At 48.1% G+C, this 23230-nt stretch overlaps 1 protein-coding gene across 4 annotated transcripts in view; it reads left to right on the top strand.

Annotated features, from left to right (window-relative positions):
- MKI67 (marker of proliferation Ki-67) overlaps positions 1-23230 on the top strand; it is a 433449-nt gene that overhangs the window by 60708 nt on the left and 349511 nt on the right. For all 4 annotated transcript variants that reach the window (XM_029610010.1, XM_029610009.1, XM_029610011.1 and 1 more), the window contains exon 5: positions 23047-23119. In XM_029610010.1, coding sequence (XP_029465870.1) covers positions 23047-23119 — 73 coding nt within the window. The remainder of the gene's footprint in view (positions 1-23046; positions 23120-23230) is intronic.

The raw sequence follows: 23230 nt of genomic DNA, 5'->3' as shown, positions 1-23230 counted from the left end.
TTCCCTTGACTGCTTGATGTCTTCAGTGTTCGCTTCCGCCTGCGTCTCCACCTCAAAGAGACGGCGGCTATGTTCAGTGATTTCTCCTTTAAGGTCTTCGATCGAGCTCATAATCTCGTTGGTATTTTTTTAAATATCTGATTTCGGGTCATCGAACCATTTTTTCATCTCCGCTTTTGTGGGTAAGTCACTATCATCCGATATGGGTGAATCTGAAGTGTCTTCTCCCACGTGGGCGCCCGTCTCCGCCATCGATAGGGCTGATCCGCAAGCCTCTTCGTCCACCGCTAATTTTTGATAGGAGAACTTCTTAAAGTCAATAGTTTTCATCCTGCTCGACATCAGCCTTAATAGTTGTATTTACTCGGGCCAATTTAGCGAGATTTGGTCCGCAGATGATAAAGACGTGAGGCAATTCTGTTTGTTGTCAGTAAAGGTTCACAATTAGGCAGCCATTTGTTAGGATTTATTTATTTATTTATTTGTTATTTTTATATACCGGAGTTCCTGTATAAGATACAAATCACTTCGGTTTACATTTAACAGAAAAACTCTATAGGCTTTACATGGGTGCCCTAGGCCTTACATAGAACATGAAACAATGAGCTAATACATCAAGCATATAATAAAATAAAATAAGTAAAACGCATATAATCAATAAATGCATATCGTAAAAACATAACAAGAAACCAGAATAAAGTTATTTACAGAATCACTCTATAGACCAAATTAGCCAGGGTATCTTAGGGTTTCGCTATTCGCCAGAAGGGTATTGGGTAGAGCATTTGAGTTTGTTGTAGTTAATGATGTTTGTATGGGCAGAGGAGTAATGTGGGAGGGAGGTGGCCTCCTCCAGGTAAGAATGAAGTATTGTGAGGGTGCATTTACGGGAGGGTTGCAACAGGGAGTTGGTAACTGAGGACCAAAGGAGGGTGAGATGTAAGTGTTGCTTGGAGAGGGGTTTGCATTTCTTAAAGCAGAGCTGGACCAAGGCAAGTTATGATTGGGAATGGTTTATGTATCTGTGAAGGCTTGGCTGAAGAGCCAGGTTTTAAGTCTTTTCTTAAATTCAGGGTGGTTTGGTTCAAGTCTAAGGTCCGGAGGGAGCGCATTCCATTGGTGAGGTCCTGCCACAGATAAAGCTCGTTTCCCAAGAGAGGATTTTATAGGTGGGGCATACAATCTGCCTTTGTAGGCGTACCTGATGGGTCTTGTGGATGTGTGCAGACGAAGTTGTCTTCAAGTTGATGGGAGTAATGTTGTGAATGGCTTTATGAATGATGCTCAGGGCTTTGAAGAGGATCCTGTGTTTGATGGGTAGCCAGTGTAAGTTGCGGAGGATGGGGTTGATATGTTCCCTTTTGTTTGTGTTTGTAAGGATTCTGGCGGCGGCGTTTTGGACCATCTGTAAGGGTTTGATTGAATTTGTGGGGAGTCCGAGTAGGAGGGCGTTGCAGTAGTCAATTTTTGTTAGGATAATGGATTGTAATACAAGGCGGAAGTCGCTAGCTTTTTGAGTATTTGAAGTTTATAAAAGCAGTCCTTGGAGGTGGTGGTTATGAATTTTTTTTTTTTTTTTTAAGATTTAGTTGGGTGTTCAGCCATGCTCCTAGATCTGACGTCTGGTGAGAGCTTAATGTTTGAGGTAGTAGGTTGGATGAGACTTGGTTTGTGTTGTGGGAGATCAAGAGCATCTCTGTTTTGTTGGCATTCAGTACTAAGTTGAGGGTAGAGAGGATGTGTTTGATAGGTTGAAGGCAGTCATTCCAGAAGGTAATAGTTTTTTGAAGGGACTCAGTGATCGGAATGAGGATCTGTATGTCGTCTGCAAAAAGGTAGTGAGTAAGCTTGAGGTCAGTGAGGAGTTTGCAGAGAGGGAGGAGGTAAATGTTGAATAGAGTGGGTGAAAGGGATGAGCCTTGGGGGACTCCCTGGTCGGAGAGGACAGGGTGGGATTCTTTGTTGTTTATCCTCACTTTGTAAAACCTATTGCTCAGGAAGGACATGAACCAATTGAGTGCAGAACCTTTGATGCCTATGTTGGAAAGTTGGGCTATGAGTGTTGTGTGGTTAACCGTGTCGAAGGTTGCAGAAAGATCTACTAGTACCAGTAAGTAAGATTGTTTTTTTTCCAGGTTCAAGAGTATGGTGTCTGTGAGGGACAGAAGGAGGGATTCGGTATTTTGAGATTTCCGAAAGCCGTATTGAGTTGGTGAAAGTATGTTGTGTTCTTCGAGGTATTCTGACAGCTGTTTGTTGACCGTTTTTTCCATCAGTTTGGCAATCAGTGGTAGGTTTGCGATGGGCCGATAGTTGGCAGGGTCCTTTGCAGAGGCGTTGGTTTTTTTTTAGCAGAGGTTTGAGAATTGCTAGTTTTAACTGGTTGGGTACCTGGCCTTGAGATAAAGAGGTATTTATGATTTCCGCTAGAGGTCTTGCAATGGTGTTCGGGATGGCTATGAGAAGGTTTGTCGGTAGAGGATCACGTCACTTGGGTAGGATGACTTCACTTCCTCCTCCTGATCAGGCTATTCTGCCAGTTGGCTTGCTTGCCGTGGTGAGAACAGCAGCTTTTTTGAAACCACAATATGGACGTCTTGTGTAGCCAAGGCCTCCTATGCTGTTTCCCACAGGTCTTGACACAGGAACCAGGGGCTTCCCTGTCTGCAGATACTGCAATGATAGGAGTGAATGGGAGTAGCTATTTGGCTAGGAACTGGCTCCTGTTCAGTCATGGTCAACACTTTCAGCTGAGTTTTTAAAATTAATATATCAAGCATATTTCTTTTTTTTTAATTTATATTTTATTACATTTTATCATTTATACAAGAAATTTTGTCAGTGTCCAACATAATCCAGATTAAAGAAATAAAAATATACAACATAATCTCTCCCTCAATAATTCAATATGATATAATCTGGTCATGTACACAGACTATACAAAAGGAAAATAAGGTAGACTAAGAGTTGTATAGAGCAGATATATAAAGAAAATACATATTATCATTCATTTACTTGCTGAACTCTGTAAAGTGTCGCCTAAACTTCTAGCTACCAACAACATTTTGAGGGAACTTAGGATCATGATGAGAATTTAAATGTGTGCAATTGCATTGGATCAGTAAATACATACTTAGTGTCTCCACAGAGTAGTATACAATGACACGGAAAACGCAAGATAAACTTAGCACCTCTTTCAGTTACTTCCCCCCCCCCCCCTCATTGCAATACATGTTTCCCTTTTTAATTGTGTTTTTCTCGCAATGTCTGGAAATATTTGAATTGATTGTCCATAAAACTTTAGTTTCTGAAATCTAAAGTACTGCTTCAGGACATTATCTATCTTTCAGTCAGAGAAAGGAACTGAACTAATAGTGTTGCTCTTAAACTTATATCCATTTCAAAGGATTTCTCCAGAAAATCTGTTACATTCAAACTTGTTTCTTGATTTTCCTGATAAATGTTTTCTTCCAAAGATGGACGTCGTGGTTGATAATAAATCGCTGATATAGCAGGTATTGCTTCCGGAGAAAATTTAAATATATTTATTAGATAGCTTTTCAGTAAGTCCATCGGTGACAGCAATTTAGTCTTAGGAAAATTTAAAAATCTCAGGTTTGCCCTTTTCTCTACAAGACAGGGCTTGAATCTCCAAAAGAGGTTTAGCTGACCAAATCACCACCAAAACACTGCCTTTGGAGTAAGAACTTCAACTGAAGCCTTCATTGGCTCAAATGGTTCATTATTATGAATATCAACACCAGAATCCAAGCAGGAACTAGATCTGTTGGATCAGGTAAGAGACCTTGTTGAGGTTTCAAAGTCCCATGGCCTGGAACTGTCTTCAGCTGTTGGGGTCCATGGTGGTGACAGTGGATTTAGACCCTTGGGGTAAGGGTACATATGAGGCCCTTGCAGAAGGATTTATTGTTGAGGTGATCCCCTTAGTCTCAGATTTATTCCATAAGCCTTCCATTGCAAGACCAAGCCAAGAAGAGTCCAGCTTAGTGGCTGTATCAAAGAACACAGAACCAGGAGTGGATCTCGACTCTGTCGTGTATTTCAGTGATGACTGACGCTAGTCCCCCTTGATTGGGGAGCACACTGTCAAGGTTGGATGGCTCAGACATTTGGTCTTTGGATGAGGCCGGGTGATTGATCAGTCACTTAGAATCGAGGGCCATAAGGAAGTCCCTTTTGCATTTTGCTTCTCTTCAGGGACAGGTGATCAGAATTTTGTCTAACAATACTACAATAGTAGTGTATGCAAAATCAAAGGAGAACTAAAAGTCTGCAGGTAGAAAAATAAATGGAGCAGTTGATGACCTGGGTAGAAAGGCATGTAAAAGATGCTCTCCATGGGATTACACAGAGGAATAGGAAATGTGCAGGTGGATTTTCTCAGCTTTTCTCAGCTGAAACAAGTTCCAAAAGAGTGGCTCTGTTGGACAATGCATTTTCCTTGATATTGCACAAGTGGGGAAAGCCAATGATGTCCATTACAAATACCAAGGAGAGCCTATTTTTCAGTCCCAGGAAGGAGCTGGAGTCATCAGGGTTAGATGCCCTATTTATAAGTGGCCAGTGTTTCCACCCTGGCCTTTGGTAGGCAGGATTTTAGTGAAGTCCGATTTGGGTGTGACATTCCTGGGATGTAGATGTAGTAGGGATGCTGGAATGTTGCTCCAATGACTGGTGGTACACAAAGATCTGTCTTGGTTTTGTCATGGCCTGACCCTTGAGAGGGCTCACTTAATCAAAAGGGAGTATTCTCAGGAGTGGTGATTACTCTGTTGCAGGTCATGATAGTTTCTAAGTCTTAGGCTTCTGGAAGGGTCTAGAAGGTTTTTGAAGTCTGGTTGGCAGGTAAAGAATTGTCTGCCAAAAGAGCCTTATTGCTGTCAATTTTAGAGTTCCTAAAAAAGTTTGAATAAGGGCTTGACTCTGAATTCTCAGAAGGGTACAGGTTGCTTTAATAAGAACATAAGACATTGCCATATTGGGTCAGAGCAATGGTCCATCAAGCCCAGCATCCTGTTACTTCAGTGTCCAATCCAAGCTACAGGTACCTGGCAAGTACTAAAAAACTAAGTATATTCCATTCTACTGATGCTAGTAATAGTAGTGGCTATTTTCTAAGTCAAGTTTGATTAACAGCAGGTAATGGACTTCTCCTCCAAGAATTTATCTAAACCTTTTTAAAACCTAGCTACACTAACCACATCCTCTGTCATCAAATTCCAGAGCTTAATTGTACGTTGAGTGAAAAAATTTCTACGATTATTTGTAAATGTGCCACATGCTAACTTCATGGAGTGCCCCCTAGTCCTTCTATTATCTGAAAGAGTAAATAACTGATTCACATTTACCTGTTCTAGACTTCTCATGATTTAAAGATCTCTATCATATCACCCCTCAGCCGACTCTTCTCCAAGCTGAACAGCCCTAACCTCTTCAGTCTTTTCTCATAAAGAGGATGGAACAGTTCCCCTATCATTTTGGTCGCCCTTCTGTACCTTTTCCATCACAACTATATCTTTTTTGAGATGCAGCGACCAGAATTGTACACAGTACTCAAGGTGCAGTCTCACCATGGAGCAATAGAGGCATTATGACATTTTCCATTTTATTCACCATTCCCTTCCTAATCCCTATTCCCTGTACGTACCTGGATCAGTCCAGACAGTGGGTTATATCCCCCGACCAGCAGATGGAGTCAGAACAGAGTTTGAGAGTGTCAGCATATAGAGTAGTGCACCCTCTGCTGGAGCTCAGTATTCTTCTGACTCCAGCAGATGTGAGTGGGGGGATCCACTAGCTCCCCCAGATTGACAGGGTTTCTTCATTTTTGGTTATTCCTTTCTTTTTCTCCACAGTATTTCCCTGTCTTATGTTTCTCTTCATTTTGGATCCTTAAAATTTAAAAAAAGACTTTTCAATTTTTGAGGAGGCGTGTGTCTGTGGCTCTGCCTTCTCTATTCTGTACTCCTTTCCTCTTCCATTGGGGTAAGTGGAAGTTTTTTGAGTTTCTTTCTCCACAGGTTTGCTTCTTTTTTGGTGGTGCCCCGTGGATGCCGGTGGTTCCAGCCGCTCCACGCGTCGTTTGTGGGTCCCGCGGTTCGCAAGCTCCGCCCGCGGGTGTGTGCTCAACTGAAACGGGGGTTTCCCCCCGCAGTTTCTGGACCCCTTCGGCGGGTTGTTAGGGCCATTCCAGGCCCCCCGCGGCACTAGCTCGTTCCCCCGAGGCTTTTTTCCCGGTGCTGACATGCCGCGGTCCTCGAGATGTGAGGCCTGCGGCGAACCAGGGAATCAATTTCTGAGGGAGGGGCTTTGTGAGCGGTGCTTCCCCGACGGGGAAGGCACCCTGCAGTCCTCCGGTGCGATTTCGGACCTGCCTCCTCCTCAGCCCGTGCAGCGCGGGCCGGCCACGACGCCGCCTTTGGCGGGAACGGCGGCCATTTTAGGTGGACAGCGTGAGACGGACTCGCTCCCAGATGCAGACAGGATTGGTTGCACTGGCTCTCAACAGGCTTTGCCCCCGGCGGGGGGATTTGCCCGACCGGGGCTTCCAGGACGGTCCCCCCCCCAGGGATTCCAATCAGCTCCCCATTTTTCTCACCTGATTTTATTCTGGCAATGCACATGGCTTATTTGCAGGGTATGGGAGCGCAGGCGCCGAATCCCCTGGGGGCCCCTCCCCCCAAGGTTCCTAAACTTGCTGTTGGTCTCACCGCCTCGCCCGTTACGCCTGGATCCCTGCCGGGTCCCTCTCCCGTGCCACCCCGGCGTACCACGGGGGCGGCTTCGCCGGTGAGAGACGACTCCCCGGAACCCCTGGAGGCGCATCCGGATGGACATACGGAGGGGGACGACCCTCGAGCCCTACGGATTTTTCAAAGAGAAGAGCTGGATGAACTCATCCACCATATTATTCAGGAGCTAGACCTCGACCCACCTCCAGATCCGCCGATCCCTGTGGCTCCTGCTGTCGCCACCTCTTCTAGCAAAGGGGATCCAGTACTTGCCGCCCTCCGTCCTAGGGCAAGGGCTTTCCCTATCCATGAGTCCTTCCTACAGCTTCTCACTAGGGAGTGGGACACTCCCGAGGCGTCCTTGAAGGTCACACGCGCCATGGAAAAGCTATACCCACCCGCTCCCTGAGTATTTTTTGGATCTTATCAAGGTGCCCAAGGTGGATTCAGCGGTGTCGGCAGTGACCAAGAGGACGACCATCCCGGTCACGGGTGGAACAGCCCTGCGGGATACGCAGGACCGTAAACTAGAAACCTTCCTCAAGAGGGTCTTCGAAGTCTCCGCCCTAGGTATGCGGGCCGTGATGTGCAGTTCGCTCGCGCAAAGGGCCAGCTTACTCTGGGTACAGCAGCTTTTCACCTCGTGGTTTCGGTTGTAGCAGCCCGACGGCTCTTGTGGCTTCGCAACTGGGCGGCGGATGCTTCCTCCAAGTCGAGCCTTGGCTCCCTCCCCTTTCGGGGGAAGTTTTTATTTGGAGAGGACCTGGATCAGATCAAGTCACTGGGGGAAAATTCGGTGCATCGGCTGCCGGAGGATAGACAGCGTTCCTTCAGGTCATTTTCTTCCGGTAGAACCAGGGCCAGGGCACAGCGATGTTATAGGTCTTACCGGCAGTCCGGTTCCCGGATACAGCCGACAAGATCCCAGCCTTGGTCTCGTTCCTTTCGTGGGCGGAGGCCCGCGAGAGAGGGTCCAGGGCAGGGAAATCCGCCCACAAAGTCATCCCAATGATGCCAAAGGAGCCCACTTCTCACCTCCCCGGATCGGGGGCCGCCTCATGGACTTCTACGAGGAGTGGGCAGTTATCTCCACGGACCAGTGGGTGCTGGATACCATAAGAGACTGTTACGCCTTGGAGTTTGTCCGCCCCCCGAGGGACCGGTTCATCTTCTCCCCCTGCGGTTCGGATCTCAAGAGGATAGCGGTTCAACAAACACTAGACCAACTGCAGGAAATAGGGGCCATCGTTCCCGTCCCCTTCGAGGTGGGCTTGGGCCACTATTCCATTTACTTCATCGTTCCCAAAAAGGACGGTTCCTTTCGGCCCATCCTGGACTTGAAGGAGGTAAACAAGGCCCTCGGGGTCAGCCGGTTCCGCATGGAGACTCTTCGATCAGTGATTGCCGCAGTGCACGAGGGAGAATTTCTCGCTTCACTGGATCTCTCGGAAGCATACTTGCACATTCCCATCCTGCCGGCTCACCGGCGGTATCTTCGCTTCAAGGTTCTCGGTCAACACTTTCAGTTCAAGGCGCTTCCCTTCGGTTTGGCGACCGCACCTCGGACCTTCACAAAGATCATGGTAGTGGTGGCGGCGGCCCTCCGCAAGGAGGGTATCCTGGTACATCCGTACCTAGACGACTGGCTGATTCGAGCGAAGTCCTTCTCACATGGTCAGACCTCAGTGGCCAGAGTAGTACAATTCCTACGCTCTCTGGGCTGGGTGGTGAACATTCCAAAGAGTTCCCTTGTGCCCTCGCAACACCTGGATTTCTTAGGAGCGAGCTTCGATACCCTGCGGGGTATGGTGTTCCTGCGCCAGGACAAGGCGCAAGCCCTGAGGGAGCACGTGTCTCGGTTTTCGGCTTTGGAAGAACCAACCGCCTGGAATTATCTGCAGCTCCTGGGAGTAATGGCCTCCACCATCGACATGGTACCCTGGGCGTTTGCACACCTGCGTCCACTGCAAGCGTCCCTGCTATCCCGTTGGAAACCAGTCTCCCAGGAGTATCAGGTGATCCTGCCGCTTCCACCATTAGCCAGGAAAAGCCTGGATTGGTGGCTTGTCCCCTCGCATCTGGCTTGGGGAGTCTCGCTCGAGGTTCCCAATTGGGTGGTGGTGACCACCGATGCCAGCCTCGCGGGATGGGGCGCTGTCTGCGAAAGAAGCGCCACGCAGAGGACTTGGACGCCAGAGGAGGCAAAGTGGCCGATCAATCGCCTGGAAACGAGAGCCTTGCGTTTCGCTCTTCAGCGTTTTCTTCCCCTGGTGCGACACAGAGAGGTGAGGATCCTCTCGGACAACGCCACCACCGTGGCCTACATCAATCGTCAAGGGGGGACAAGAAGCAAGCATGTCTCCCTTGAGTCAACTCCCCTGATGGAGTGGGCGGAGAGCAATCTCGTCCGGATAGCGGCCTCTCACATCGCCGGGGTGGACAACGTTCAGGCAGACTTCCTGAGTCGTCAGCAGCTAGACCCCGGCGAGTGGGCTCTCTCCGAGGCAATGCATCTCATCGTCCGTCGTTGGGGGACTCCACGCCTCGATCTCATGGCGACCTTTCTCAACGCCAAGGCTCCACGCTTCTTCAGCCGCAGAAGAGAGCGCGGCGCGGAGGGGGTGGATGCCCTCGCCCTTCCGTGGCCGTCGGATCAACTGCTCTATGTGTTTCCTCCTTGGCCTCTGGTCGGCAAGGTTCTCCGCAGGTTGGAACTTCATCGAGGGACTGTAATTCTCGTAGCCCCGGAATGGCCCCGTCGGCCATGGTTCATAGATCTACTTCAGATGACTGTGGACGGCCCACTTCGCCTGTCCCATCTTACTCATCTTCTGCGTCAAGGGCCGGTATTTTTCGAGCAGGCAGACCTCTTCTGTCTTGCGGCCTGGCTTTTGAACGGCGCCGTCTCCGCCACAGAGGCTACCCGGAGACAGTGATCTCAACGATGCTTCCTTCCCGCAAGCCTTCGACCTCCGTCGCTTACGTTCGAGTTTGGAAGGTCTTCGAAGCCTGGTGCTCCGACCGCGGGGTCCAAACCATGGAGGCGACTGTCCCGCTGATCCTTCATTTCCTACAGGATGGTCTGGATAAGGGTCTCGCCTATAATTCGCTCCGGGTTCAGGTGGCGGCCTTGAATGTCTTGGTACAGAAGGACTGCTCTCTACCCCTTCAGCCGGATATCGCACGTTTTCTGAAGGGTGCCAAACACCTACGGCCACCGGTCAGGGATCCTTTCTTGGAGCCTCAACTTGGTGCTGTGAACGCTATCGGGCCCTCCTTTTGAACCCCTGAGGGGGTCCTCCCTCAAGGACCTGACCCTCAAGACGGTTTTCCTGGTAGCCATCTCTTCTGCTCGCCGGATCTCAGAGCTCCAAGCCTTGTCCTGCCGGGACCCTTATCTGCGTTTCTCCAACTCCGGGGTTTCCCTTCGTACGGTGCCATCCTTCCTACCAAAGGTGGTCTCGGCCTTCCACGTCAATCAAACGGTGGAGCTTCCAGCGTTCGCTCCAGAGGAACCCCAGTCTCCTGGCTCCTGGATGTCAAGCGTGTGCTGCTCCGTTACCTGGAGGTTACCAATGACTTCCGGGTATCCGATCATTTGTTTGTCCTCTGGTCAGGACCGAGGAGAAGTTCTCAGGCATCCAAGATGACTATTGCGCGCTGGATAAAGGACGCCATCTCATCGGCTTACATTGCGGCGGGGCGGGTGCCGCCTCGCAGCGTGTCGGCTCATTCCACGCGATCCCAAGCGGCGTCCTGGGCGGAATCTCGCTCCGTTTCCTCCCAGGAAATCTGCCGTGCGGCGACGTGGAAGTCGTTGCACACTTTTTCCAGACATTACAGACTACACCTGGCACCTCAGTACACGGGTTCTTTTGGCGATCAAGTTCTCCGAGCAGGTCTCTCAGGACCCCACCCGGTTTAGGGAAGCTTTGGTACATCCCACTGTCTGGACTGATCCAGGTACGTACAGGGAAAAGAAAATTATTCCTTACCTGCTAATTTTCGTTCCTGTAGTACCATGGATCAGTCCAGACGCCCGCCACTAGGGGTTTCATTAGGTCCTGCTTGGATTCTTCCAGGTAACTTTCATTCTGTTTGTCTCTGATTATTGTTACTGTTCACAGCTCCTCACAAGTTGACTGTTGGTGGTCCCGTTGACTGTTTGTTTACTTATATCTTTCTCTGTTCCTTTTTGGGGACGGATCTGGATCCAAAATGTTGTGTTTTGCTTTTGGGCTTTGCTATGCGTAATACTGAGCTCCAGCAGAGGGTGCACTACTCTATATGCTGACGCTCTCAAACTCTGTTCTGACTCCATCTGCTGGTCGGGGGATATAACCCACTGTCTGGACTGATCCATGGTACTACAGGAACGAAAATTAGCAGGTAAGGAATAATTTTCTTATATTCTGTTTGCTTTTTTGACTGCCACAGCACACTGAGCAGACTATTTCAATGTATTAACTATTGTGACGCTTAGATCATCTTCCTGAGTGGTAGCTCCTAATATTTATTTATTTATTTAATTTCTTTTCCTATACCGATGCTCAAGACTAGGTCTTATCGTACCGGTTTACAATGTAACTGAGGGGAAACCAATTAACATCAAGGTAGAAAGTAAAGTTACATTAAACAGGGAGCATAATATTACATTAAAGTTACATTAAACAGGGAGCATAAAGTTACATTAAACAGGGAGCATAATATGGGACCTAACATTGTGTAACTACAACACGGATTATTTAAAAGCTTGTTAGAGGTCATGGGGGGAGGGCAAGTCAGTGGCTTCCCCTCTATGTATCTTGGCTTCTTCGTGGTGTGAAGCATATTTGGCTTCCATTAAGAGATCTAGTTCCTGCTTGGATTCTGGTGTTGATATTCATAATAATGAACCATTTGAGCCAATGAAGTTAAAGTTCTTACTCCAAAGGCATGTTTTGGTTTATTTATTTATTTTATTTAATTTATTTATTTTATTTAATTTATTTATTTAATTTATTTAATTTATTTAATTTATTTATTTTATTTATTTAATTTATTTATTTTATTTAATTTATTTATTTAATTTATTTATTTATTTTATTTATTTATTTAATTTCTTTTCCTATACCGATGCTCAAGACTAGGTCTTATCGTACCGGTTTACAATGTAACTGAGGGGAAACCAATTAACATCAAGGTAGAAAGTAAAGTTACATTAAACAGGGAGCATAATATTACATTAAAGTTACATTAAACAGGGAGCATAAAGTTACATTAAACAGGGAGCATAATATGGGACCTAACATTGTGTAACTACAACACGGATTATTTAAAAGCTTGTTAGAGGTCATGGGGGGAGGGCAAGTCAGTGGCTTCCCCTCTATGTATCTTGGCTTCTTCGTGGTGTGAAGCATATTTGGCTTCCATTAAGAGATCTAGTTCCTGCTTGGATTCTGGTGTTGATATTCATAATAATGAACCATTTGAGCCAATGAAGTTAAAGTTCTTACTCCAAAGGCATGTTTTGGTGGTGATTTGGTCAGCTAAACCTCTTTTGGAGATTCAAGCCCTGTCTTGTAGAGAGCCTTTTCTGAGAATTTTGGACAAGGCAGTTTTTCACACATTGCCTTCTTTTCTTCCTAAAGTAGATTCTGCATTTCATCTGAATCAAGTAGTTTGTCTGCTTTCTTTTCAGAGGGTAGAGTGTGGAGACTAGTATATTTTGTTATCGTCTGGATGTAAAAAGGATTTTGCTCTGGTACTTGAAGATGACTAATGACTTTAGGAAGTCAGATCATCTGTCTGTTCTTTTCAATGGCCCCAGGCAGGGTGAGGCAGTCTCCAAAGCGTCATTAGTCTGATGGAGTAAGGAAACTATAGGCACAACATACGTGGGTTTGTCTTTTCCTAAAAGTTTGAGGGCTCACTCTATAAGATTGCAGATGGTGTCTTAGGCTTAGCTCCGTTTGGTGTTGCCAATGGACATTTGCAGGGCGGCAGCATTTGTCATCATTGCATTCCTTTTTGAAACATATTGACTTCTGAGCCAGGGAGGAAGCTGCCTTTGGTTTGGGATTTTTGAGAGTAGAGTTGATAGTCTGCTTATAGAGGTATAGCTTGGGTACAAGCCCATGTGTCTGGACTGGTCTGGCCAGATAATGAGGAAGGAGAAATTTATAGTTATCTGATAATTTCCTTTCCTTGAGTCCAACCAGACCAGTCTAGAACTATCCATTACTACCAAGGATTGTTTTTGTAAACTCTTTAACAATGAATATGTATACAGCCACAAGCATCAGATATAATTTTCCACTTTTTAATTTCCAATTTATCCCTTCCTCTTCCATCCCCACCCACCAAGGATTATTTTAATGTTTTTCTATTGTCATGTTTGCTGTGGTTTGTGCTGGGAAGAGCATTCTTTCCTCAAGTGGGTGATCAATTTCCTCCATTGAAGTGTATATCCTTTTCTGTGTCTTTTGTAGTTCCCTGACATATGCTGCCCCCCCCCCCCCCCAGAGGCCCATTCCTCCCTGGGACCGTTGCTGACGCACACCCCCTCGCAGAAGCGAGTGGCCTCCCTGGAACCCAGCACCTCTGTTAGACTGGGGAAGATGTAAGGTGAAACACCGCGAGGCATAGAAGCATAAAAAACCAGAGCAAAAATCTGCGTCGACATGGGCACCAACTCTGAGGAGTTGGTGCCCACTTCGCAGAGGCCCGCGACATCCAAGAGCGTTGATTCCGCCTCAACCGCACCGACGCACTCGAAGAAGAGGGACCCAGAGCATCTGTCAACACAACCACCGGAGCGGCCTTCGATGCATCCACTGAAGAATAGGTTGTCCCATTCAACATTGACGCAACCTATGACGGATTGTCCTTCGCATTCGCAGAGCCGGGCCCCCGCTTCAGAACGGGCATCAAAAGAGTCTAATATGAAAGGCTCTAGTTCGCAATTCTACAGCCACAAGAACCATCAGGACTAGAAGAGCATACTCCACCCTCTGGCACAGGCACATCACTGCACATGCCCGACTCTGGCAGACCAGAGTCCCCGCTTGAGTCAGAAGACGATTGAGTGGCAGCTTTCATCGTATTCCCCCTCATCTTCCTCATCAATGCAGGTCTTCTCGGACCTTTCTTCTGTTTCCAGAAGGAAATACGCCTCTCCGCAATTATAGGAACCATTGGCGAAACGTCAACGAATTTGAGAGGATGTGGGGCCACATAAACATCACCCTAGAGTCCCAGACTCCGATATACTCCTGGTGGCAGTTCCATACCACCCCCAGCGACCCACACCACAACCCAATCAACCTCCGATACCTAACATGGCACAACAAGCCGTTGCCCAATTATTAACAGCTTTCTCTGGTTTCCTTGCCTCTGCAATTTGGCTATACTCATCCACAACCTGTCCCAGCCAGCCCTTGTGGGGTATCTCCACAATCACCAGATCCTTCACCGGACAGGTCAACAGTGATACCACGACATACGCCAACAAAGGTATCTTCGCCGACATCACATAACTCACTGCCCAGAACTTGTCTGCAATTACCTAGACAACCAGACTCCTCACCATCGTCTCTAGGCCCCTCCATGTGGTATCCCTCTGACCCGCCAGAGGGTCCACAGGAACCTTATTCTCTACCGGAGGATCTTTCATACCCAAAATTTATAGACAAAGTTGGCTCGGCCCTCAATGTCAAAGTCCATAAATTGCAAGACCCCAGATCAGAAACGATGGGAATATTAAAAATTTTCGATCTTCCATCTGACCCAACAGTGCTCCCATCACATTGGGTTTTAGATGCGGTACTTGAGAAATCCTGGGAGAAACCATTCTCTATCACCCCAGTATCCAGAAAAACGGACCTGAAATTTAGGATGCAGCAATCTACGTTTTATTCATCTCCACAACTGCCACACACTTCTACCGTGTTGGAATCTGCAATGCAACATGCCACGAAAACAAGACTGCATTCAAGCACATTACCCAGTAAAGACAATAGGTATCTCGACAAATTTTGAAAAAAATCTTTCCAGTTAGCGATGTTAGAAGCTCGGATTCACCAACATCAGTTCTATATCGTCCAGTAACTATGAGTCACTACAACAACTCAAGAGACTCCTACCAGATACGGATCCCACGTCTCCCCCGCTACAGCCGGTTCAAGACATGGAGGAAGGCATAAGACACCTCCTCAGAACAGTTTATGAAGGTTTTGAAACGTCTTCCAGAGAACTCTGCGTCAGCTATCGCGGCGAGACGTTTGACTTGGCTGCGGGCTAGTGCCATAAGAGAAGACGTCCATGCGAAACTGGCCAACCTTCCTTGCCAAGGGGATAATCTATTCGGTAACTATCTCCAAGAAACAGTCGCTCAGTTAAAGGAGCAGAACGTGGCAGTGCAATCTTTAACAACTCCTCACACATATGGTGCCTTTTCTCGCTGCTATTTTGAACCCAATCATCGCGCACCATATCAAAGACGTCCATTCCGGGCCTATCCTACCTATTGCCCGGTTCCCTATCAGCAGCCACCTTGATAGCCGTCACAACAGCATCAGCAACATCGAGGTAGGCCACCCTCTACCAGCTCAAAAACCCCACCATCTTTTTAACTCCAGCAAGGCCACCAGCCCCCCACGGCTGTGGGAGGAAGAATAACTGTATTCAGTCAAGCCTGGTCTCAGATCATAACAGATCGCTGAGTTTTAGAAATAATCCACCAGAGCTATCAACTTCATGTCCAGACACCCTCTACCAAATCTCGTTCCAATCAAGAGAGTGGGATCCAATTATCTTCAATTAGCCGAAGAGATATCAACTCTTCAACATCAACAGGCAATTCGTGTCCTACCCCCACAGTTACAGAATACAGGATTTTACTTCCCCCTGCTTCTTAATCCCCAAAACATTGGGGGGGGGGGGGTGTCCTACGACAGATTCTGGACCTCTGCGAGTTGAACAAACATCTGGTTTGGGAGAAATTCAAAATGGTCTCCTTGAAAACAATTCTTCCCCTTCAACCCAACGATTGGATGTGCTCACTGGACTTGAAAGATGCCTACACGCATATACCAATGCACCCTTCATTGCAATAGCTCTGTTTCCAATACAGGGGGCAACATTACCAATACAAGGTTCTTCCCTTTGGCCTATCGGCAGCCGCCTGAGCATTCACAAAGTGCATGGCAGTGGTGGTGGCCCACCTTTGGCAGCTGGGGATGCAGTTATTCCCGTACCTGGACAACTGGCTCTTACTAACCTCTGATCCGGAAACTCTTCAATCCCACCTTCTAAAGACTATCTCCTGTCTTCAGAACCTAGGACTCATCATCAGCTACGAAAAGTCAAATCTCCAACCCTCCCGAATTCTTCAGTTCACATGACCAAAAACAGAGCCTTCCTTCTCAAGGAACGACGATTAATACTACAGACTCTAATGAGATCTATGTTCCACAACAAGGCCAACGGCCAGCCAGATTCTGACAGTTTTGGGTCATATGGGGGCAGCCATTCACATTGTCCCAAACACCCGTCTTCACATACGCCGGCTACAATGGGGCCTAAAACGTCAATGGTCACAACAGTCTCAACCATTATCTCGGACAATTTCCTTGACACCAGGCATGATCCTAGACCTAGACTGGTGGCTAAAACCGCATGTGCTTCTCAAGGGAGCACTATTCAGTGTACCACTTCACAACGTCGTTCTAACAACGGACGCTTCCCACAAGGGATGGAGAGCCCACCTCGACCACCTACAAATGCAGGGCTTATGGTCACCTCGAACAGTCGTATCAGATCAATCTTCTCGAACTAAGAGCCATTCGATATGCCCTCAAGATCTTTGTCTCAAACTTACAAGGGAAGCGAGTCATGATATACACAGACAACCAAGTGGCCATGTTCTATATCAACAAACAAGGAGGGTCAGGTTCATGGATCCTCTGCAGGGAAGCACTCCTCATCTTGAATTGGATGACTCGTCATGAAATCCACCTTCAAGCGCCATACTTCTGGGAATAGCCAACAGCCGGGCAGACAGATTAAGTCGTATATTTCACCCCCATGAATGGTCGTTAAACCAGCAGGTAGCCGACATTTTCGTTCAATGGGGAATTGCTTCCATAGATCTCTTTGCCATGGAGCAGAACAGGAAGGTGCCTCATTTCTGCTCTGTATTTCCAAGACATCTCCGCATGCCACAGGATGTCTTCCTACTCCTGTGGTCGAAAGGATTATTGTATGCATTCCCACCGATTCTGCTCATCACATTCACAATTCAGAAATGCATAGCCGAGACTGCAGACCTGATCCTCATTGCTCCAGCATGGCCCAGGCAGCCTTGGTATGCTTACCTCCTCCGCTTATCAGTCGACACTCCCATTCCGCTGGGAGACAAGAACGGCCTTTTATCCCAAGAGCAGGGTGCCCTTCTACACCCGATGCAGAGCTCGCTGCACCTGCTCCTTTCGAAGACCTGCCGAAGCTTCAATAGGACAGAGGGACCATGATCCTCGTGGCACTCTTTTGGCTTCGACAGGTCTGTTCCCTCTCCTGCGGGACCTGTCAGTCAGGCCCCCCCCCCCCCCCCCCAATCCGGCTGGGGACCGCGCCCAACCTGATCACACAGAACCAGGGTGCCCTATGCCTTTAAAACCTCCAGGCGTTGGCCCCAATGGGCTTGGTTGTTGCGCGCGTAGTTCTTCAGCCCTTGGCCTTCTTGGACAGTGTCTCCCAGGAGCTGGTGGCTTCCAGGAAGCCTTTCACCAGGAAGTCCTATAGTTTGAATTGGAGAAGATTCTCCGTCTGGTGTGCGGGGCATGGCTTTGATCCATTCACATGCCCCATTCCCCAGCTGTTGGACTACTTATGGCACCTTTCAGAGTCTGGGCTTCAAATCAGCTCAGTCAGGGTGCATCTTAGCGCTGTAAATGCATACCATCGAGGCGTCGCTGGCACACCCATATTGGTGCAGCCTTTAGAAGGGCTCTTTATGAGGGGTCTGATCCAGCTGAAGCTCCCTCTTCAGCCTCCTGTTGCGTCCTGGGACCTCAACATTGTCCTGTTGCGGCTCATGCGTCCTCCTTTTGAGCCACTGTATTCCTGCGACACGAAGTTCTTCACCTGGAAAGTTATATTCCTGGTGATGATTACTTCGGCTCGTACGGTCAGTGAGCTTCAGACCTTGGTTATGTACCCGCCATACACGAGGTTTTTTCATGTTCGTATGGTATTGCGTACGCACCCCCTAAGTTTCTGGCTAAGGTTGTAACTAATTTCCACCTTAATCAGTCCATTGTTTTACCCACCTTATTTCCTAGGCCTCATTCCCACGCAGGGGAACGGGCTCTTCATACCCTGGACTGCAGAGGGCCTAGGCTTTCTATTTAGATTGCACAGCCAGTCACAGTCAGTTCACTCAGCGCTTTGTGTCCTTCGATACAAGCCGGCTGGGAGTGGTGGTGGGTATACAGACCTTATCCAACTGGCTGGTGGATTTCATCGCCTTCTATGCACAAGCTGGTCTTCCGCTGGCCGGAGAATTAAGGCTCACTCTGCGGGCCATGGCGATGTCAGTGGTTCATCTGCAAGCAGTCCCCGTCGTCGAAAGTTGCTGGGCCATCACATGGAGTTCTCTTCACATGTTCGCGGCCCACTATTGCTTGGACAAGGATGGGTGTCAGGACAGTCCTGAATCCAGCTCTTCCGGCCTAGTGTCCCTGGTGGGAGCCAAGCAGCCCCCTGCTGACCAACAGCACCGCAGTTGTGCCTGTTGGCACCTTCTTCGGTAACTGTTAGCAGAAAAGACCAACAGGGGACACCCTGGAGCTTGATACTCACTCACTTGAAGACTACCATCCTGCTTGTCCTAGCAGAATGCGCAGTTGCTTATCTGTAACAGGTGTTCTCCGAGGACAGCAGGATGTAGGCCCTCAGGAATCCCGCCCGCCTCGCCACGGAGTTGGGTTCTCCTTCCAGTTTGTTTTATTTTTTTGCTAGTATTTTTTCTATGTTACAAGACTGAAGTGGGACCACGCGTGGATAGTGGCATGCTGGGCATGCTCAGTGTGCTGGACAAAGCTTCTAGAAACTGTCAAAGGTTTTCCATGCTGGGCTCCATTGCATGTTGTCACCCATTCATGAGGACTAGCATCCTGTTGTCCTAGGAGAACACCTGTTACAGGTAAGCAACTGTGCTTTCAAGCAGGGCCATCATTAAGCATCATTATAGCATAAGGCATTCAAGCTGTTTGCTGCCTTTGTGGTGAAAGTACAGGGTGGCCCATGGAAAAGTAGCCCGCCTCCAATACCAGTACATTGGAGGCAGGCTACTTTTCCATGAGCCACCCTATAGTATATTCATATGTCCCATGTGATTCCAACTTTTTTTTTTCTTTTTGCATATAAAATATAAAAACAGAATTACTTCCCTTCCTGAAAATTGTTCTCTTGATAAATTGTGGTAGCCATTAGATTTAAGGAGTGAAAAGTGTCAAACTGAATGCAGCTTATGAGATATAAGTGCTTTATCAGTACTATTCCTTAGAGCAGCGCTTCTCAACCTGTGTGTCGCCAAGCACCGGCAGGTGTGTTGCTGCTCCCGGTGTCCCACTGCCCCACTTATGCTTCACTTCTCCCCAGGGGTGGACTGGCCGATGTAGTTGATAGGGGAGTGCCACGGCCGGGGGCAAGCGGTGGCTGATGAGCAGAGAGACACTGAGCACCTCCGGCAAAAGAAAGGCCGGCGGCGGCTGAAGTGCAGAGAGACCGTGTGTGCTGCTGCCGGAGGCTGGGCCGGCGGCGGCTGAAGAGCGGAGAGACGCTGAGCGCTATCGTTGGAGGACAGGCCGGCGGCGGCTGAAGTGCAGAAAGATGTTGCGTGCTGCCGCCGGAGGCCAGGCTGGTGGGCCGAAGAGCAGAGAGACGCTGAGCGTCGTCGGACAAGCCAGTGGTGGCTGAAGTGCAGAGAGACGCTGCGAGGCGCCGCAGGAGGCTGGGCCAGCGACAGCAGAAGTGCGGAGAGACCGTGTGCACTGCCACTGGAGGCCGGGCCGGCAGGCCAAAGAGCAGAGAGACGTTGAGCACCACCGTTGGAGGACAGGCTGCGGCAGCTGAAGAGCGGAGGCCAGGCTTTTGGGTCAAGCAATAAGAAGAGGCTCCACGTGAGCGTGTGTGTGTGAGTGGCAGCTTTGTGTGGTAGAATGGGTACCTGGGTGCGTAAGTGAGAGCTTGTGTCTATGTGGTAGAATGGGTGCATGAGTGGCAGCTTTTGTGTATGTGGTAGAATGGGTGCCTGAGTGGCAGCTTGTGTGTATGTGGTAGAATGGGTGCCTGACTGGCAGCTTGTGTGTATGTGGTAGAATGGGTGCTTGACTGGCAGCTTTCTGTGTGTGTGGTAGAATGGGTGCCTGACTGGCAGCTTTCTGTGTGTGTGGTAGAATGGGTGCCTGTATGCACGAGTGGCAGCTTTGTGTGTGTGGTAGAATGGGTGCCTGAGTGGCTGGATGGCAGCTTTGTGTGTGGTAGAATGAGTGCCTGGATGTGTGAGTGGCAGCTTTGTGTGTGTGTGTGTGTATGGTAGAATGGGTGCCTGGATGCGTGAGTAGCAGCTTTGTGTGTGTGGTAGAATAGGTGCCTGGATGCGTGAGTGGCAGCTTTGTGTGTGTGGTAGAATGGGTGCATGAGTGGCAGCTTTGTGTGTGTGGTAGAATGGGTGCCTGCATGCACGAGTGGCAGCTTTATGTGTGTGTGGTAGAATGGGTGCCTGAGTGGCTGGATGGCAACTTTGTGTGTGGTAGAATGAGTGCCTGGATGCGTGTGTGGTAGAATGGGTGCCTGCATGCACGAGTGGCAGCTTTATGTGTGTGTGGTAGAATGGGTGCCTGAGTGGCTGGATGGCAACTTTGTGTGTGGTAGAATGAGTGCCTGGATGCGTGAGTGGCAGCTTTGTGTGTTTTTGGTAGGATGGGTGTCTGTGTGAGTGGCAGCTTTGTGTGTGTGTGGTAGAATAGGTGCCTGGATGCGTGAGTGGCAGCTTGTGTGTGTGGTAGAATGGGTGCATGAGTAGAATGGGTGCATGAGTGGCAGCTTTGTGTGTGTGGTAGAATGGGTGCCTGCATGCACGAGTGGCAGCTTTATGTGTGTGTGGTAGAATGGGTGCCTGAGTGGCTGGATGGCAACTTTGTGTGTGGTAGAATGAGTGCCTGGATGCGTGTGTGGTAGAATGGGTGCCTGCATGCACGAGTGGCAGCTTAGCTTTATGTGTGTGTGGTAGAATGGGTGCCTGAGTGGCTGGATGGCAACTTTGTGTGTGGTAGAATGAGTGCCTGGATGCGTGAGTGGCAGCTTTGTGTGTTTTTGGTAGGATGGGTGTCTGTGTGAGTGGCAGCTTTGTGTGTGTGTGTGTATGGTAGAATGGGTGCCTGGATGCGTGAGTGGCAGCTTTGTGTGTGTGGTAGAATGGGTGCATGAGTGGCAGCTTTGTGTGTGTGGTAGAATGGGTGCGTGAGTGGCAGCTTTGTGTGTGTGTGTGTGGTAGAATGGGTGCCTGAGTGGCTGGATGGCAGCTTTGTGTGCGGTAGAATGAGTGCCTGGATATGTGAGTGGCAGCTTTGTGTGTGTGTGTATGTGTGTGGTAGAATGGGAGCAAGAGCATTTGTGTGTGATTAAGAGCTTGTATGTAAGTGAGAGAGACCATGGTCAGAGGTGATGTGTTTCTGGTGAGAGAGACAGACTGGTCAGGGAGGTGACTAGTGTGTGTGTGTTTGAGAGACAGACTGGTCAGGGAGGTGACAGGTGTATGTGAGTCAGACTGGTAAGGGAGGTGACTGGTGTATATGTGCGACAGACTGGTCAGGGAGGTGACTGGTGTGTGTGTGTGCGCCAGAGACTGGACAGGGAGGTGACGTGTGTGTGTGTGAGAGAGACAGAGACTGGTCAGGGAGGTGACTGATGTGTGTGTGTGTGTGAGAGAGACAGAGACTGGTCAGGGAGGTGACGTGTGTGTGTGTGTATATGTGAGACAGAGACTGGTCAGGGAGGTGACTGGTGTGTGTGAGACAGAGACTGGGCAGGAAGGTGACTGGTGTGTGTGTGTGTATATGTGACACAGAGACTGGTCAGGGAGGTGACTGGTGTCTGTGCGCGAGACAAAGACTGTGTATGAGTGACTGGTTGTGGGCCCTAAGGAAGAGGACCTTGATGACAGAGCTTCAGCAGCCACTGCTGCTTCTGGTGTGTGCTATTGGCTTGCAAGGGAAAGGAGTAGGAGAGTTTCTGGAAAGGGTAAGTAAAGGTGGCTTTTTAAATTTATTTTTCTTGATTGACTGCCATTTTAATTATTGGGTATTATGTGATGTGTCTGCAATTTTGAAATATTTTATTGCTATTTTGACAATTTTTAATACTTTTTATGAGTTTTTAATTGGTGGAGCTATTCTGTTCAGCTGTTTTGTAACATTTATTAGTATAGTTTTACAATTATTTCTATGTGGGATCAGTAGCAGCTTGGCTTGTTCTGTTTTCTTAATAGGAGGTGTATTAGTGTTTAGGGCCTGGTTAAATATTTGTAGTGTTGCCTTTTCATAGGTAGGGTTGTTACTGTTTGAGTGTGTTCCATAATACAGGTGTAACTTTGTGCGGGCTAGTTTGTGTGCATTATTGCAGATCCTGGGACTATGTTAGGTGCTATATTTTCTCTTTCCATTTCTCCAGGCTTGCACTGCATGCAGTGTGTGGTTGTTTTGGTTTCCCATTCCAGTTTGTCTCCATATTTATAATTTGTGGTGAAGGTCAATCCTGGGTATGTGACCGAGGTGATGTATTTTACTAGCATGTAGGCATTTGTATCAATTTTATTTGTTGCGTTTTCTCAATAGGACATGCATTAGTGATAATTTACTCTTTTCATAAGAGGTGTATTGTACCTGCAAGTAAAGGGAGTTTGTTTTGCTTTTATTGAGATGTCATCAGAACCAGAATATTTATTTTTTTTATGGTAAGTTGTATGGATAATGCCTGAGGATGCAGAATATATATTTACATTTAGCCCCATGACTGTCACATGTTCAGTGTGTCACGCATGTGAGAACCATCTGTCAGGTGTGTCCCAGCCTAAAAAAGGTTGAGAACCACTGCCTTAGAGCAATGAAATCACTGGAAAAAGCTGTAGTTCTCTGTATCTGCTAACAGGATGGCATAAATCCATGCATCTGGGCTGGTCTAGCAGGATTCAAGGAAAGGAAATTAACAGGCAAGACTAAATTTCTCTTTTCTGTCTACCAATATTTCTCAGGTTTGAGTTTCCTTTTCTGTCAACACCAAGAAAAACAAGACAGTCTACATCTTTCACAGTTGAACCTCGGCAGGTAATTTTATTATCAAATCAAATCTGTAATGCCAGCTTCACAGAATCAAATGTAGTACTATGATTTTTGCTTAGAGATGCAGATTGCATATGGGTTGGCCTTGTAAATTGG

This window comes from Rhinatrema bivittatum, chromosome 7, assembly GCF_901001135.1.
Source record: "Rhinatrema bivittatum chromosome 7, aRhiBiv1.1, whole genome shotgun sequence".
NCBI classification, from domain to species: Eukaryota; Metazoa; Chordata; class Amphibia; order Gymnophiona; family Rhinatrematidae; genus Rhinatrema; species Rhinatrema bivittatum.
This window is presented reverse-complemented; position numbering and strand designations above follow the sequence as displayed.